The 15,021-nt window shown below is 52.4% G+C and overlaps 1 protein-coding gene across 1 annotated transcript in view; it reads left to right on the top strand.

The window, feature by feature from the left end:
• The window catches only part of DRAXIN (dorsal inhibitory axon guidance protein), a 32,279-nt gene that overhangs the window by 5,160 nt on the left and 12,098 nt on the right, over positions 1-15,021 (top strand). Inside the window, exons 2-4 of the mRNA XM_027564903.1 lie at positions 9,729-10,189; positions 13,057-13,244; positions 14,889-15,000. Coding sequence (XP_027420704.1) covers positions 9,769-10,189; positions 13,057-13,244; positions 14,889-15,000 — 721 coding nt within the window. The 5' untranslated portion in view covers positions 9,729-9,768. The remainder of the gene's footprint in view (positions 1-9,728; positions 10,190-13,056; positions 13,245-14,888; positions 15,001-15,021) is intronic.

Raw genomic sequence — 15,021 nt, 5'->3', positions numbered from 1 at the left:
GGTGCTGCATGGTCAAGAAGCAGAATTCTCTGTGTGAAGCCGGGTTGGCAGACCTGTGCAGGATGGGTGGGGTCTGGCTGTTCTGAAGCCTGGGGAGGGGCTGAGAGGCCCCTTCCTGTTGAACAGGTGTCACTTTAAGGGTGCAGAGCCTCAGAGAGGCAGGATAGATGGATAGGGACTAGCTCAGGACTGTCAGGGTCAACCTGCCAACAAGCACCCTCCACCCAAGGCAGCTGTTTCAAGTCTCACCCCCAACACCCCCCAGTAAGCTCATCTTTGCTACCTTCCCACCCACCTACACTGCCTGAGTTCCTTCCGTACCTAGAAATGTCCCCTCCTCCAAACACACAGAAGTTCTAATTTCCTAAATAGTCAAATCTCATGACAGGTTAATAATCCCATTTCACAGACAGGGAAATTATGACTTATGATGAGGTGTGATGGTGGGAGGGATTGTGGGAGGGGCTAGAGAGGCAAAATCTGGGCCCAAATTGCCTTAGGAGGAGCCCAGCTGGTGAAATTAAGATCCAGCTCCCCCTCCCCCACCCTCATTGAGGACAGAACTATTTTGTGATTATTTTTTTATTTGTTTATCTTTGGCTATGCTGGTTCTTTGTTGCTGCACAAACTTTTCTCTAGTTGCGGCAAGCGGGGGCTACTCTCCAGCTGTGTTGTGTGGCCTTTTCATTGCCGTGACTTCTCTTCCTACAGAGCATGAACTCTAGGGCAAGCGGGCTTCAGTAGTTGTGGCTCCGGGCATTAGAGCACAGGCTCAATAGCTGTGACACACAGGCTTAGTTACCCCAAGGCATGTGGGATCTTCCTGGACCAGGGATCGAACCCATGTCTCCTGCATTGGCAGGCAGATTCTTTACCACTGAGCTACCAAGGAAGCCTGACATAACTATTTTGATTGAACAATTACAACTTCTCATTTTCCAGCCCTGGGGGAATCAGCTCCCCTTAAAGAAGATAGGAATCTGCTCCTAGGGAACCAGGACCTCTAAGACCCCCACCCCCAACTGGAGTTCCAGATTTGTGGAGCTGACTGCCAGGTGGCCCCACTGTTCTAAGAGCAGAAGAGGGGACCTGGGGATGGCCATCTCCACTGTTCAATTCCAACCATTCCAGAAAGTGTGTGACTGAGCCATGAGGCATCAGAGGGAAGAGTCTGGCAGATCAGTTCCAAGTTAGAGCATTCCTTCTAACAAAGTCTGTCCTGAGCACTACTGAGTTGGGGTTCTGGGCATACAAACGCTGCCCCTGGGGCTCCCAGGTGTGAAAGTGAGGTGAAAGTTCTTTGTGTGTAAAGGAGCTGATCTCTGTCTGCTGTATGTGTTGTGGAAATGTCCCCTGAAGAGTTTTAAGCTGGAAAGCTAGTGATCCTATTTGTCCTTCTGATCACAAAGCTGCAAATGTTTTGGTGATAAGCCAGGGCCAGGGCAGACAGCAGCACCGGAAGTTGTCTGGGTTATCGGAAACATGGCAGGGAACGTGGCATGGCAGGGAACATGGGACCCACTTGGAGGCCAGTCTGACCTGAGACTGCTGCTCTGGACAGAATTCCACCCCTTAGTGTCAGGGTCCCCAGAAGGGAATGGTGAGATGCCCAGAAGGCCACAAAACCCCAGACCCACTTCTCCCATGAGCTGGGAGGGCTCAACACCTGAGCCCAAGAATACTGACTTCCAGACTACCCCAGGGTAAGGCTGGGGTCTCTAAAGGGAACAAGATCCCCATGGAGATGTTTCTTGACTTCCCAAGGGTAGAGGTCTCTTCTAGTCTAGGTTTAGCAGAAGGCAGCTACCTTCTAGTTTCTTTCTTTATTTTGTTTATTTTATTTAATCTTGGCTGCACTGGGTCTTTGTTGCTGTGTGCAAGCTTTTTCTAGTTGCTGCGAGCCGGGGCTTCTCTCTAGTAGCAGTGCTCGGGCTTCTCATTGCAGTGGCTTCTCTTGTTGCAGGGTGTGGGCTCTAGGGTAGGTGGGCTTCAGTAGTTGCACCTCGTGGGCTCTCTAGTTGTGGCACACAGGCTTAGTTGCCCTGCAGTGTGTTGGAACTTTGTTCCCCGACCAGGGATCAAACCTGTGTCCCCTGCCTTGGCAGATGGATTCCTAACTCAACCACCAAGGAAGTCCCAACCTTCCAGTTTCTTATGAGTTAAAGAGGGTTAGAATGTTTCTGTGTGGAGCATCATTTTAAGACCTGAGCTGTGGCCAGGGATGTGGCAGGAATTAGAACCCTTCTCTCTCCAGCTGCCTGACCCCTCAGCACTGTGCACCCCTTTCTGAGGAGCCCTTGAAAGATAGGTGTGCCCCAGTCATCCCAGAGACCTCAGTGCTGGTCTCAGGATGCCCATCCCTGCAGCTCGGTGGGTTAGGATCTCACCTGTGCTGGAGGTCAGGCATGACTGGAGAGGTGGCCAGAGCAAGGCAGAGCTCCTCTGAAATCGAGTGAGAGGGAGGGCTGGCCCAGGAGTGAACTTCTTATCATCACACATGATTGTGTTTTATTTTGTGTCTCTCTCTCTCTCTTTTTTTTGGCAAGGAGCTTGCGGGAGCTTAGTCCCTGACCAGGGATTGGACCCATGCTCTCCAAAATGAAAGTGCAGTGTCCTAACCACTGGACCATCAGGGAAGTCCCACATATTGTCTTTGAACATTCACAAATATGTCCTGTCCCTGCCACCTGTCCCTGGCCCCTGGGGACTCGCTCCAGAACCAGGAGGATATGAGATGTCATCCCTCCCCACAGGGCGCTGTCAGTTGGATGGACAAACAGATGGAGGATCTTGTCACCATGGATCATAAATTCCCAGGCTCCCTTGTCAGAGGGCCCTGGAGACCATTTAATCTAACTCAGTGATCCAGTAGTCTGCTTCCATTATGCTTCCCATCTGTTTTATTTATTTATTTATTGAGCAGGGCCAGTCATTTCCCATGAAATCTTATCCATAATCCCAGATGTTCAGTTGCTGAGTTGTGCCCAACTCTTTGTGACCCCATGGACTGCAGCATGCCAGGCTTCCTTGTCCTTTACGATCTCCCAGAGTTTGTTCAAACTCATGTCCACTGAGTCGGTGGTGCCATTCAATCATCTCTTCCCCTGTTGCCCTCTTCTCCTCCTGCTCTCAATCTTTCCCAGCATCAGGGTCTTTTCTAGTGGGTCAGCTCTTCACATCAAGTATCCAAAGTATTGGAGCTTCAGCATCAGTCCTTCCAATGAATATTCAGGGTTGATTACCTTTAGGATTGACTGGTTTGATCTCTTTGTAGTCCAAAGGACTCTCAAGAGTCTATTCTAGCACCACAGTTCAAAAACATCAATTCTTTTGTGCTCAGCCTTCTTTATGGTCCAGTTCTCACATCCATACATGACTTTTAGAAAACCATAGCTTTGACTATATGGACTTTTGTCAGCAAAGTGATGTCTCTGCTTTTTAATATGCTGTCTAGTTTTGTCATAGCTTTTCTTTGTCTTTTAATTTCATGACTACAGTCACCATCCAAAGTGATTTTGGGGCACAAGAAAATAAAGTCTGTCACTGTTTCCATTTTTTCCCTATCTATTTGCCATGAAGTGATGGGACCAGATGCCATGATCTTAGTTTTTTGAATATTGAGTTTTAAGTCAGCTTTTTCCCTCTCCTCTTTTACCTTCAACAAGAGGCTCTTTAATCTCAGTACTAAGACCAAAAAAGGCGTGATTTTAAGAGCAGTGTGGCACCCCACCACCACCACTAATTTCTTCCCCAAATCAAAATTTTTTCCATCTCATGAAGATACAACTTCAAGCCCTACTTTCACCAGGCTGTCTTCAGCCTCTCCTCCTTGGAGGTGCTATGCAACCTCTTTTACGCCCAATGTACCATATTGCCTACTTTAAAGTAAATCAGTGACAAAAAGAGAAGCTATCCTCAATGGTCTAAAAGAAGACAGTGGATGTCAGTTGCATTTGTCAATATGAAGTGGAGCCTCTAACTGGCTCTTGGTCGTTGGTGCTCAGAAAATCCTGGAGAGTGTAAATAAGTCATAGCAGATGTCAACAGTTCTTTTAAACTGCTCACATTTCATCCCTGGAACACTCTTCACTGACCCAAGAGAAGCCCAAGTTATGGTGGGGCTGTGCAAGAGTTAAAATTGGGTAGAGAATGCATTTGAGAGTGGCTGTTGCTTCCCAGGTGATGCTAGTGGTAAAGAACCTGCCTGCCAATGCGGGAGACATGAGAGACGTGGATTGGATCCCTGGATTGGGATGATCCCCTAGAGGAGGCATGGCAACCCACTCCAGTATTCTTGCCTGGCGAATCCCATGGTCAGAGGAGCCTGGCAGGCTACAGACCACAGGGTCATAAAGAGATAGACACGATTGAAGTTTACCTACAGTATGGGCTTCCCTAATAGCTCAGTTGGTAAAGAATCCACCCGCAATGCAGGAGATCCTGGTTTGATTCCTGGGTCAGGAAGATGCCCTGGAGAAGGAGTAGGCTACTCACTCCAGTATTCTTGGGCTTCCCTTGTGGCTCAGCTGGTAAAGAGTCCACCTGCAATGTGGGAGACCTGGGTTGGGAAGATCCTCTAGAGAAGGTAAAGGGTGCCCCCTCCAATATTCTGGCCTAGAGAATTCCATAGACTGTATAGTCCCTGGGGTCGCAAAGAGTTGGACATGACTGAGCGACTTGCAGCTTGCAAAATAGTTTTAAAACATTTAAAAATTAAGGCTAGAATCAAATGTTTAGAGAATCCCTGAAACATGTCTACCAAATATGGTCGCTCAGATGTGTCACTTTCACACTCAAGATGGAGATCCAGGGTGAAAGGGTGGGGGTTGATAGCTAAGTTCTCCCAGTGGGTGGTTGTCTGGCTCACAGCCTGGACTGAGTGTCATAACCCCTCAGCTCCATTAGAGCCTCACTGATATCCCTGGCCTGGGATTCCCATCTAACCCTTTTCAGCCAGCCCTGCTCCCACCTCCCACCCCCCAACTGCCCCCCTCTCCCCTCCAACCCATCAAGCATCGGGTGAGCTGATCAGTAAAGGAGGAATTCAGGCCCCACAGTTGTCTGCCAGGCGGGTAGGCAGGAGCCTCCGCCTAGTCTCCTGGCCCCTAAATGCAAGGCTGTTGTGGGGAGAGGGGGTGGGGGCTCAGGAGTCAAAGCAGGCTCCAGACTCCATTAACTGCCTTCATTTGCATGTGACACTGCATCCCTGCAGGCTTCTGGATGGAGACCTCTCTGGCAGTTTAACTTCACACAGTATGGGGACAGGATGAGGGCTTGAAACAAACCCCTTCCTCCTCCTTTGTCAGTTTCCTCTTAGCTGCCAGAGCCTGGCCTGGCTTCTGGGCCCTGACTACACTCACAGCAATGGTAGGAGATTACATGGGAGAGGCAAACAACCCCCAACTGAAGCTCAGAGGATGGGTGAGGGGGTGCAAGGACCTGACTGTCCGTGTGTGCTGGGTGCAGAGAAAACCCAGACCCCGAGGGGGGCTCTGTCACTCGCCAGCGCTGTCACCTTGTGCTTGTGGCTCACTTTCCCAGAGCCCGGCTTTTCTCATTTTAAAAATATGGAGAACAACCTGCCGTATGCAGGGCAGTTGAGAGGATGCAATAAAAAATGGATGAAATAAGCTTGTCAGAGCCTGGCTTCCCAGCAGCTCAGGGAATGGCAGCTCCTATGGTGACAATTGCTCTAGCTTAGTTTAGTTTTTAAGGAGCCACTATTAGATCTCTGTTGTGAGAGAGCTATCTCTGGGTGTGGATGGTCCTTCTGTCCCTCAAGTGCTGCTGAGTGTCCCTAGTCCTAAGTAAACCAGACCCAGGCCCAGAAGAGTAGGTTTTGTGTGCAAACCACACGCAGAACCATCCAGGGTTGATGGGGACCCCGGGAAGACGGGGCACCTGCTGCCGCTTCTCTCCTGGCTGCTTGGTGCCTTGGGAGGCAGCCTCCAATTGGCTTCCTGAGCGGCAGAAATGGATCAGAGCCCTCATCGCTGTGGATCCTTGGCACGACTCCTGTAGCAGCCCGCGTTTCCTAAGCAGCTCTTTGCCAGATTGGCATCTTGGCTGCTGCACTGTGCCAAGATTCAAGTACAAATCCTGTGGGCTTGGAAAGAGGACTCCATGCTGTCTTCAGGGCAAAGAGGCTCCGGGATCCCCAGCTTTCAGTCCAGCATGCTCTCTCTCTCTCATCCTCTCTCTGTCACACACACACACACTCAGACACACACACACACACTCAGACACACACACACTCAGAAACACACATACTCAGACACACACACACACTCAGACACACACACACACACACTCAGACACACACACATACTCAGACACAGGAACAGACACACACACACTCAGACACACACACACTCACACACACACACACACACACACACTCACACATACATACCCAGACACACACACACATACACCCTCCCTGGGAATTTATGTATGATCTTGGGCTCAGGTATCAGTTTGATTCCATTCTGATCCATAGTTGTTTAGTCTCTTAGCGTGTCCAACTCTTTGTGTCTCCATAGCTCGCCAGGCTCCTCTGTCCATGGGATTTCCCAGGCAGGAATATTGGAGTGGGTTGCCATTTCCTTCTCCAGGGGATCTTCCTGACCTAAGGGTCAAACCCGCATCTCCTGCATTGGCAGGTGGGTTCTTTACCACTGAGCCACCAGGGAAGCCCAAAGTTATAAGTGCCTATTATTTGCAGAGCCTTGTAAATGTGACAGGAACAGAGGGAAAAGGGGGACAGAACTTCCTGTCTAGTCGGGGGTCTGATTGGCCCAGCAGGAAATGATCTGGGCAGAGCTGTGTGGGATCCCTGAGGAGGGAACTGTATCTCAGTGGGGAACTAGAAAAGGCTTTCTGTCAGAGGGGACATCTGGGACAAGTCCCAGAGGACAGGAAGGATTTCCATAGAGTAGCATCAGCGAGAATAGAGAGACAAGAAAGATGCGGGGTGGGGGTGTTCGAGGCCCAGGGAATAATCTCTATTGGCTGTGATGGGGAGGAAATAGAAGGCAGGGCTGCACAATTAGGTTGGGGCCATGTTACACAAGATCTTGAGTGCCAGGGTGAGGAGTCTGTGGTTAAATGGGAAGGGAATAGGGAGCCAGGGACAGTTGTAAGCAAGATCAGAGTAGTTTGGCAGCAGTATGGGCTATGGCCAGGGGCAGGATGGTACCAATAAAAGTCTGAGGAAGGGGATGGCCGGCATGCTGAAATCCTCCCTTTCCTGCTTCAGGTTGGCCCCATACATGATTTGTGGGGTGCAAAGCGGGCAGGGAACAAAGATGGCACTGAAGTTGGGGTTCCTGGGTACAGTGAACAGACCCATGGTCACCAGCAAGGGCTTGGTATCAGGACTTCATTGGGAGAGATGGCAAGTGTGGATGGGAGAGATGGCAAGTGTGGATGGGGTTGTGATGCAGGAGGTTGTCTAAAGTTGGGGTGGGGCTGGGCTTCAGCTCCTGGCTCTGCAGGGGAGATGCTGTCCTCTGGGACTAGTGCCAGGGCTGGTCACCGAGCTCAGAGGCCAGTTCTGAGTCATTGATTGGTCTCATGTGTGTCCACAGGGACAGCAAGCTGCCCCTACACGACATGGGGCTGCTCACCCCTAACCAAGACTAATCTGGTCTCTTGCCTGCACTTTTTGGGTGACTCACCTTGCTTCTCTCTACCCTCAAGATGGAGGGATTCTACTCCCTGCTCAACGCCCCAAAGGTTCCCTGTCGATGGAGGCGCTCTGTGGGTTTCTCCCAGGCTGTCCATGTGATGTCCCTGCAGGACAGAAGTAGGGGCTGGGTGGGGAACAGCATCCAACACAGACTCCATCTCCCTCAGTCACAGGGAGAGGAAGGTGGAGTCTGGTAAATGCAGCCTGGCATCTGCCTGAGGCTTGGAAATAGGGTTTGAAGTGTCCCCCGGAGCAGAACAATGCTTGACTGACAAGCCCCTCAAAGGGCCCCTCCTCCTCCCACCTGGCTGCCTCTGGAGTGCAGGCCCGCCTGAGCACCAGCCTCCAGGGCTCTCATTATGGAAAGGCTGGGGGTGAGGCTGGCAGGGCAGAGCCCAGGGAGGTGGAGGCCAGGGCCCGAGCCTCCCCGGGGACTAGGACATGCCAGGCGGGAATGAAGGGAAGGAAGGGAGGCCAGTGACCAGGCAAGGTGGGGGAGGAGCTGTTTCTCTCCCTCTGCTTCACCCCACCCCCCCGACTCCTCCCCAAGTGGGTCAGCCTGCCCTCCCTGCCCGCTTCAAGGGCCCCTCAGTTGGGGTTAACTAACGGTGAACCTGGGGCAGGATGGCCATGGCGGAGGCTGCAGGAACTGACGGGGCTGGAGGGAGAGCTGCTGGCCAAGGTCCCCAGGCCATCAACCTTTCCTCAGCCTTGGGCAGTTATAAGGCCACAAATCACAAGGAGACGGTTGTGTAAGCACCTTTGCGAGCTTAATGGAATACGCAGGGGACCCAGGGAGGCTGTAAAAATTCAATCAGCCCAGCTAACCTGGTGCCCAACTCGCCTGGGACATGGTGAGGTTGGTGGGGTCAAGGGGAGAGGGGAGGACTGTGGGGGAGGGGAGGGGACATCCCCACTGTCCCCCAGCCACACTTTTCCTGAGCCTTAACTCCAAGTTCTTCTGGAACATTCGGGAATGTTGACTCTTCCTCCAGTGCAAAGAGGGGAGCAGTGAGGTCCCATGAGATGCCCCAAGTTCCAGTGCAGAAGGACAGGCTGTCCCCAGGGGAGGTCAGAGGTAGTTCACCCCACCCTGCAGGGTCAGAGTCCAGCCTCCAAAGCGCCCCCCATCCCCCGGCCCCAGGAGGGACAGTGCCGGCCCTGTCAGAACCTGCCTGGAACTTGGAGGAAGAGAGAAGGCAAGGCTGGGCTGTCCGGGAACAGCACGTGGGGGCTCAGGGCACAGGCTTAGCAATGACTAAATGCCACTTACTCCATGTGACTCAGCCTCTCTGAGCCTTAATTTCCACTTCAGAAAATAATAGGCGCCACTTCAGAGAGTCAGCGAAAGGACCAAGCACGGAACACGATTCTTTCTTACAGCACGTGCTCAAATGCTTTTATTTCATTTGTTTGATTTTAGGCTTTGAGTCAAGTCTCTGGGACTATAAGCCTATTTCTGAGCTTGGAGGGACTCAGCTCATTCCTGGGAACTTAGCCCAAGGCAGAGGTTTGCACAGAAGAAAGGAATCTAGACTGGAACCTGGGTGTTTCTTAAAGAAACTATTGAAACCCAGGGATTCTCAGCTTCGGCACTGTGGTCTTTCTGGGCCGGGACAGTCCTGTGCATTGGAGGGTGTTTAGCAGCATCTCTGGCCTCCACCCAGTAAAGTCAGTAGTGCTAGTTTGGGCCACCTAAAATGTTTCCATATGTTGCCAAATGTCCCCTGGGTGGGGGGAAGATCAAAGTCCCCCTCCATCCCTGTTGAAACAGACGGGGCTATAACAGTGTAAGTTAGCGGGGGACGGCCCTGGTGGTCCAGTGGTTAAGATTGCATGCTTCCATTGCAGTGGGCATGGGTTCGATCCCTGGTTGGGAAACTAAGATCCCGTATGCCTTGTGGCATGGCTAACAGATAAATAAATAAAAATAAATGTAAGTAAGCAACTTATAAAAGAAGAGTGTGAATGAGAGGACTGTGGATGTGGAGGAGGAGGGCTGCAGAGCTGCCCCCTCATGGTCCTACTTTTCTTGCAGGAAGAAGCCCTCAGCTGAGCCCACCACCCACGCTGCCCCCATGCTGCTCCTCGCCCTCCTCCTGCTCCTGGAGCTGAGCCTGGCAGGCTCCCTGGGACCTGGAAGCTCTGCTCAGAACCTCCCGGAGAATCACATCGACCTCTCGGGACCAGCACTGTGGACACCTCAGGCCAGCCACCACCGTCGGCGGGGCCTGGGCAAGAAAGAGCGGGGCCCAGGCACACCTGGCTGGACCCAGGATGGGGCTGTGGTCACTGCCACCAGGCAGGCCTCCAGGCTCCCAGGGGCAGAGGGGCTGCTGCATGGGTCGAGTCCTGCAGGTCTGCTGCAGGACAAAGGTCTGCTCCGGGGGCTGACTCGGCCCTACCCCGAGAAAGAGACCCAGGCTCCAGGGTCAGAGAGGGTGAAGAAACGAGGCAGGGAGCACAAGAGACGGAAGGAGAGATTGAGGCTGCACAGAGGTAGCTGGAGGTCTGCGAGGGGGTGGGGCCCTACAATGGGGGGAGGGGGGCAGTGGGGGAAAGGGGTCAGACCCAAATGACCAAGGGGACGGACTTCAGGTGACGGACATGGAGGCTGGAGGGGGGGTCAATGGCAGGAGCTTCCTGGGAGGACAACTGGATGCCCCAAAGAGGGCAGATTGTGAACCCTCAGAGGAAGAGAGGGGTCTCACTAGATTCAGAGGGATCTGGTAAGAAGAGATGCTGTGAAAGGCCGGAGTCAGGGTGGAGCAGGGGAGGAAGAGAAGGATATGTAGCCATAGGAGCTCAGTCTTATCCATAGATCCTCCTGATTCAGGAAGTTCTACCTTGTGTCTGGCCTAAATCCATCCCATTGTAAGTCCTGAGCAGAGATGGGACAATTCAGTGCCTCCCAAGCACATCACTTAATCAGCGCTGAAACACAGAGCAGAGGCCAAGAGCTTAGACTCTGAAGCCAGATCTGCTCCAATTCAGATTCTGGCTCCATGACTTCCTGGCAAGTCACCTTTCTGTGCCTTGGTTTCTGCAAAATGAAGGCAAGACCCCCTCTTATCCTCACGGTAGACTCAGAGAAATCTTGCTATCCAGAGTACCTAGAACAGTGCCTGTCATTTGGCAGGGGCAGCAGCAGTGGTTGTTTCTATTCAGTAGTTAATTCTCAACTTTCTCTCAATGCTGAATCCACCCATGTCCTCTGACCTGGACATGGCTGATCCAAGGAGAGCGGTCACGTCCTTATTTCTCCTGCCTCTGCCCTATTTGTTGATGGAGTTTCCTCCCCATCCTTATTTGTTGTTGTTCAGTCAGTCAGTCGTGTCCGACTCTTTGTGACCCCATGGACTGCAGCGTGCCAGGCTTCCGGGTCCTTCACTATCTCCCAGACTTCTCAAACTCATGTCCATTGAGCTAGTGATGCCATCCAACCATCTCATCCTCTGTCATCCCCTTCTCCTCTTGCTCTCAATTTTTCCCAGCATCAGGGTCTTTTCCAATGAGTCGGCTCTTTGCATCAGGTGGCCAAAGTATTGGAGCTTCAGCTTCAGCATCAGTCCTTCCAATGAATATTCAGGGTTGATTTCCTTCAGGATTGACTGGGTTTGATCTCCTTGCTGTCCAAGAGACTCTCAAGAGTCCAACCTCCTTACCTTCCTTCATGTTCCCAAATGCCCTGTGAGCTACAGACTCCCCGGAACAACATGTTTCAGCATCTCCACCCAGCTGACCCCTCCCCAGTCTCCCCTGGCGAGAGTCCAGGCAGGCAGCCTCAGCTTCAAGTCTCTTTGTGTGACAAGACTGCCTTTAGGGGTGGGCCAAGAGCCGCAGGCATAGATGGGGACGGGGTTCTGCAGGAAGTGGGTGATGGAGGCTCAGCCCCCTTTTCTCCTGCAAACAACTGAGGCTTGTTTCCCTGCCAGGCCCACTGAAACCCCTCAGGTGGACAAAACACAGTCAGAAGAGGGGAGCCCAGCTTAGATTCTCAGCCTCCCACCCCCGGGGATCATGTGTCAGGTTGGTGTGAGGGTAGTGACATCCTTGATGTCAAACTGGAAGGCATACACCCTGCATGGACTCAGCCCAGCCCAGCTCCAGTCCCAGCTCCAGTGGACCAATGGGGCCCTCCCACAAGAGTGAGTGAGTGGAGGAGGGGACAGTGGGCATCTAGAGCTCAGGCTGGATTCATCTCAGAAGGGTGGGGTGGCCCCACCAATGGACCCAACCAACCTTAAAGTCAGCTCTTGTCTGAGAAAAAGAGGCAAGCATAAGCGTGGGCCCTCTAGCTTTTCTTGAAGCTTCCTGGCTCCTGTGTGCGTGTGTGTGTTAGTCACTCAGTCATGTCCTGCTCTTTGTGACCCCATGGACTGTAGCCCATCAGGCTTCTCTGTCCATGCAATTTTCCAGGCAAGAATCCTGGAATGGGTTGCCATTTTCTTCTCCAGGAAATCCTCCTGACCCAGGGATTGAACCCAGGTCTCCCGCATTGCAGGCAGACTCTACCGACTGAACCACCAGGGAAGCTGCTTCCTGACCACTTCCCAACCCTGCACTTTCCCCCTCACACTCATCCTACCCCATGCCTGTGTATCTTGGAAGGGCGGCATCCGTGGTTAAAAGTATTGATTCTGCATTAGATGGACCTGGGTTCAAATTCAGATTTCAATACTCGCTGGCTGTGCACCATCAGGCAAGTCACCTAACCTCCTTGTGCTTTAGTTTCCTTCCCTGTAGATGAGACTGAAAGAGTACCTACCTCCTACAGCTCCTGCAAAGGATAGGTGAAATAATGCTTGTAAAGCAGGACCCAGCATGCAGCATGGTCCCAGCTGCAGCATGTGCTCAGCAAGCAGGGTCATCATCACCACGTAGGGAGCTCTCACTTCCCAGCCTTCTCAAAGGCCTCTCCCCTCTGCAATGCTTCTCAGCCTCATCACCTTACTCCCCTACTCAAACTTCACCTCCTCCAGGAAGCCGTCCATGGTTAATCCTACAAACTTCACCTCCTCCAGGAAACCTTCCATGGTTAATCTTACTGGTTTCCATTTGTTGCACTTACATCCCTGGCTGCACTCCATCAAGCTGGACTTGGACTTGCTGGAATGTTGTTTTAGAAGGAGAATCCCCAGCAACACTGCAAGTTCATCCTAGACATTCCCCCTTATCATGCCCCCAGCCCCCTGTTTCCAGCCCCCTCCCCAGGAGGGTGGGCAACGGGGATGCTGGTTGAGCCAATAACTTGTCCTATGGTTCCTGCTGCCCCCTAACTAGCAGCAAAAAATGCGGGTCCTGCTGTGGGCTGATAAGGGGTGATGAGCAGATAAAGTCGCTGTGTTCCCTGCTCCTTGTCTCAGGCCGAGCCTTGGTCAGAGGCCCCAGCTCCCTGATGAAGAAGGCGGAGCTCTCAGAAGACCAGTCCCCAGATGCTTTGATGGAGGAATCCTCCACCAGCCTGGCCCCCACCATACTCTACCTCACCACCTTTGAGGCACCTGCCACTGAAGAGTCCCTGATCCTGCCGGTCACATCCCTGTGGCCCCAGGTAAGGGGCTGGGAGGGTCCTTGGGATGACCTCATGCAAACCCTTCCTAGTACCTTTAGGGAGACTGAGGCACAGGGGCAGGAGGGAGTTGGTCCAGGCTCATGAGGCTGGTGGAAGCCGGTTCTCCTGATGCCCATCTAGCCCAGCTATGGCCAGCTGGCCCACTGTCCAGGGAGTGCTGCCACTGTCCAGGCAGTGGTCCAGGGGCTCATTCTATGGAATGCCAAGGAATCAAGTGCCAGCTCAGCCCACTGGTCTCTGAACCTAGAAAAGTCAGGCTTTGGGGGAAGAATTTTGTACATCCCACAAAGGTCAGAGAATAACAATGTCTAAAACCATGTCCCCACAATCCAGAATTAACAAGCTTTAGTTAACACTTTGACGCATCTGCTTCAGACCTTTAAAAAGAGAGGGAGCAAGCAAGCAAATGTGGCAAACACACCAACCATTGGTGAGTCTATGGTAGTTTAGTCGCAAAGTCGTATCCAACTCTTTGCAACCCCACGGACTATAGTCCACCAGGGTCCTCCATCCATGGGATCTTCCAGGCAAGACTACTGGAGTGGGTTGCCATTTATTTCTCCAAGGGATCATCTCAACCCAGGGATGGAACCTAGGTCTCTTGCATTGCAGGTGAATTCTTTACCAAGTGAGCCACCAGGGAAAACCCCTTGGTGAGTCTAGACAAAGGGTATTTATTCTTGCAATTAACACAAAGTGTGTCATTGCACCTCTTCTGTGGCTTTGAACATTTTTTCAAAATAAAATCATTAAACATAACCAATAAAATAATATATGTAGAAGAAGTAAAACTTTTTTAGCAGGAGATCTTCCTTATTCTCTTTTTGGGTCTTGCACTCCCTTGAGATCCTGATAAACCATTTCCAGCAAATCCACTGTTATCCATGCCATTGAAGGGCTCCCTGAAGCCCATCTGTTGAGAATCCAGCCCTATGGCATGCTTACATGCTCAATCACTTCAATCATGTCCCACTTTTTGTGACCCTATGGGCTGTAGCCTGCCAGGCTCCTCTGTCCATGGTGTTCTCCAGGCAAGAATACTGGAGTGGGTTGCCATGCCCTCCTCCAGGGGATCTTCCTGACCCAGGGATCGAACCCAGGTCTCCTGTGGCTCTCATGACAGGCGAAGTCTTTACCGCTGAGCCATTATTGCCCATGTTCTACTGTGCACAGATCCAGCCCCGAAACCACGAAGGGTGGGGCCGAGGGGGTCTAGAGTGGAACTGAGCTATGGGCATGGCCTCAACAGTGCCATGCCATGGAGAACTGAGGGCATCTGTAGGGGAGAGAAGGGACAGGGGAGCCAGCAGCTGGGCTTCCTCCCCAGCGGACATGGCTGCCTCCCCAGCCCCAGCCCGCAGAGAGCCTGGGGACTGCAGCAGCTGCCTATAGGTGCTGTCCTGCCTGGGGGTGGCTGCTCTGGGAAGACACTGCCCAGGTAGCTGCTGGAGCCCAAGTCCTGGAGGCCATCTCGAATTCCCCAGGCTGAGATTGCAGGCTGTCCAACACGCCATGAGCTGGCCTAGGAGGAGCCCCTCCTTTGCCCTCTGATCCTGGGACCCCACATTTCTTCTTCCACCTTTTGGGATCTTCAGGCTCCCTCTTCTCCACCCTCCTCTGCAGGCTCACCCCAGGCCTGACGGGGAGGTGATGCCCACACTGGACATGGCTTTGTTCGACTGGACTGACTATGAAGACTTAAAGCCTGAGGTCTGGCCATCCACAAGGAAGAAAGGTACGTCTGCCCACCCCTCTA

Source organism: Bos indicus x Bos taurus, chromosome 16, assembly GCF_003369695.1.
Source record: "Bos indicus x Bos taurus breed Angus x Brahman F1 hybrid chromosome 16, Bos_hybrid_MaternalHap_v2.0, whole genome shotgun sequence".
Lineage (NCBI taxonomy): Eukaryota > Metazoa > Chordata > Mammalia > Artiodactyla > Bovidae > Bos > Bos indicus x Bos taurus.
The sequence above is the reverse complement of the archived record's forward strand: the minus strand, read 5'-3'. Positions and strand labels throughout refer to the sequence as shown.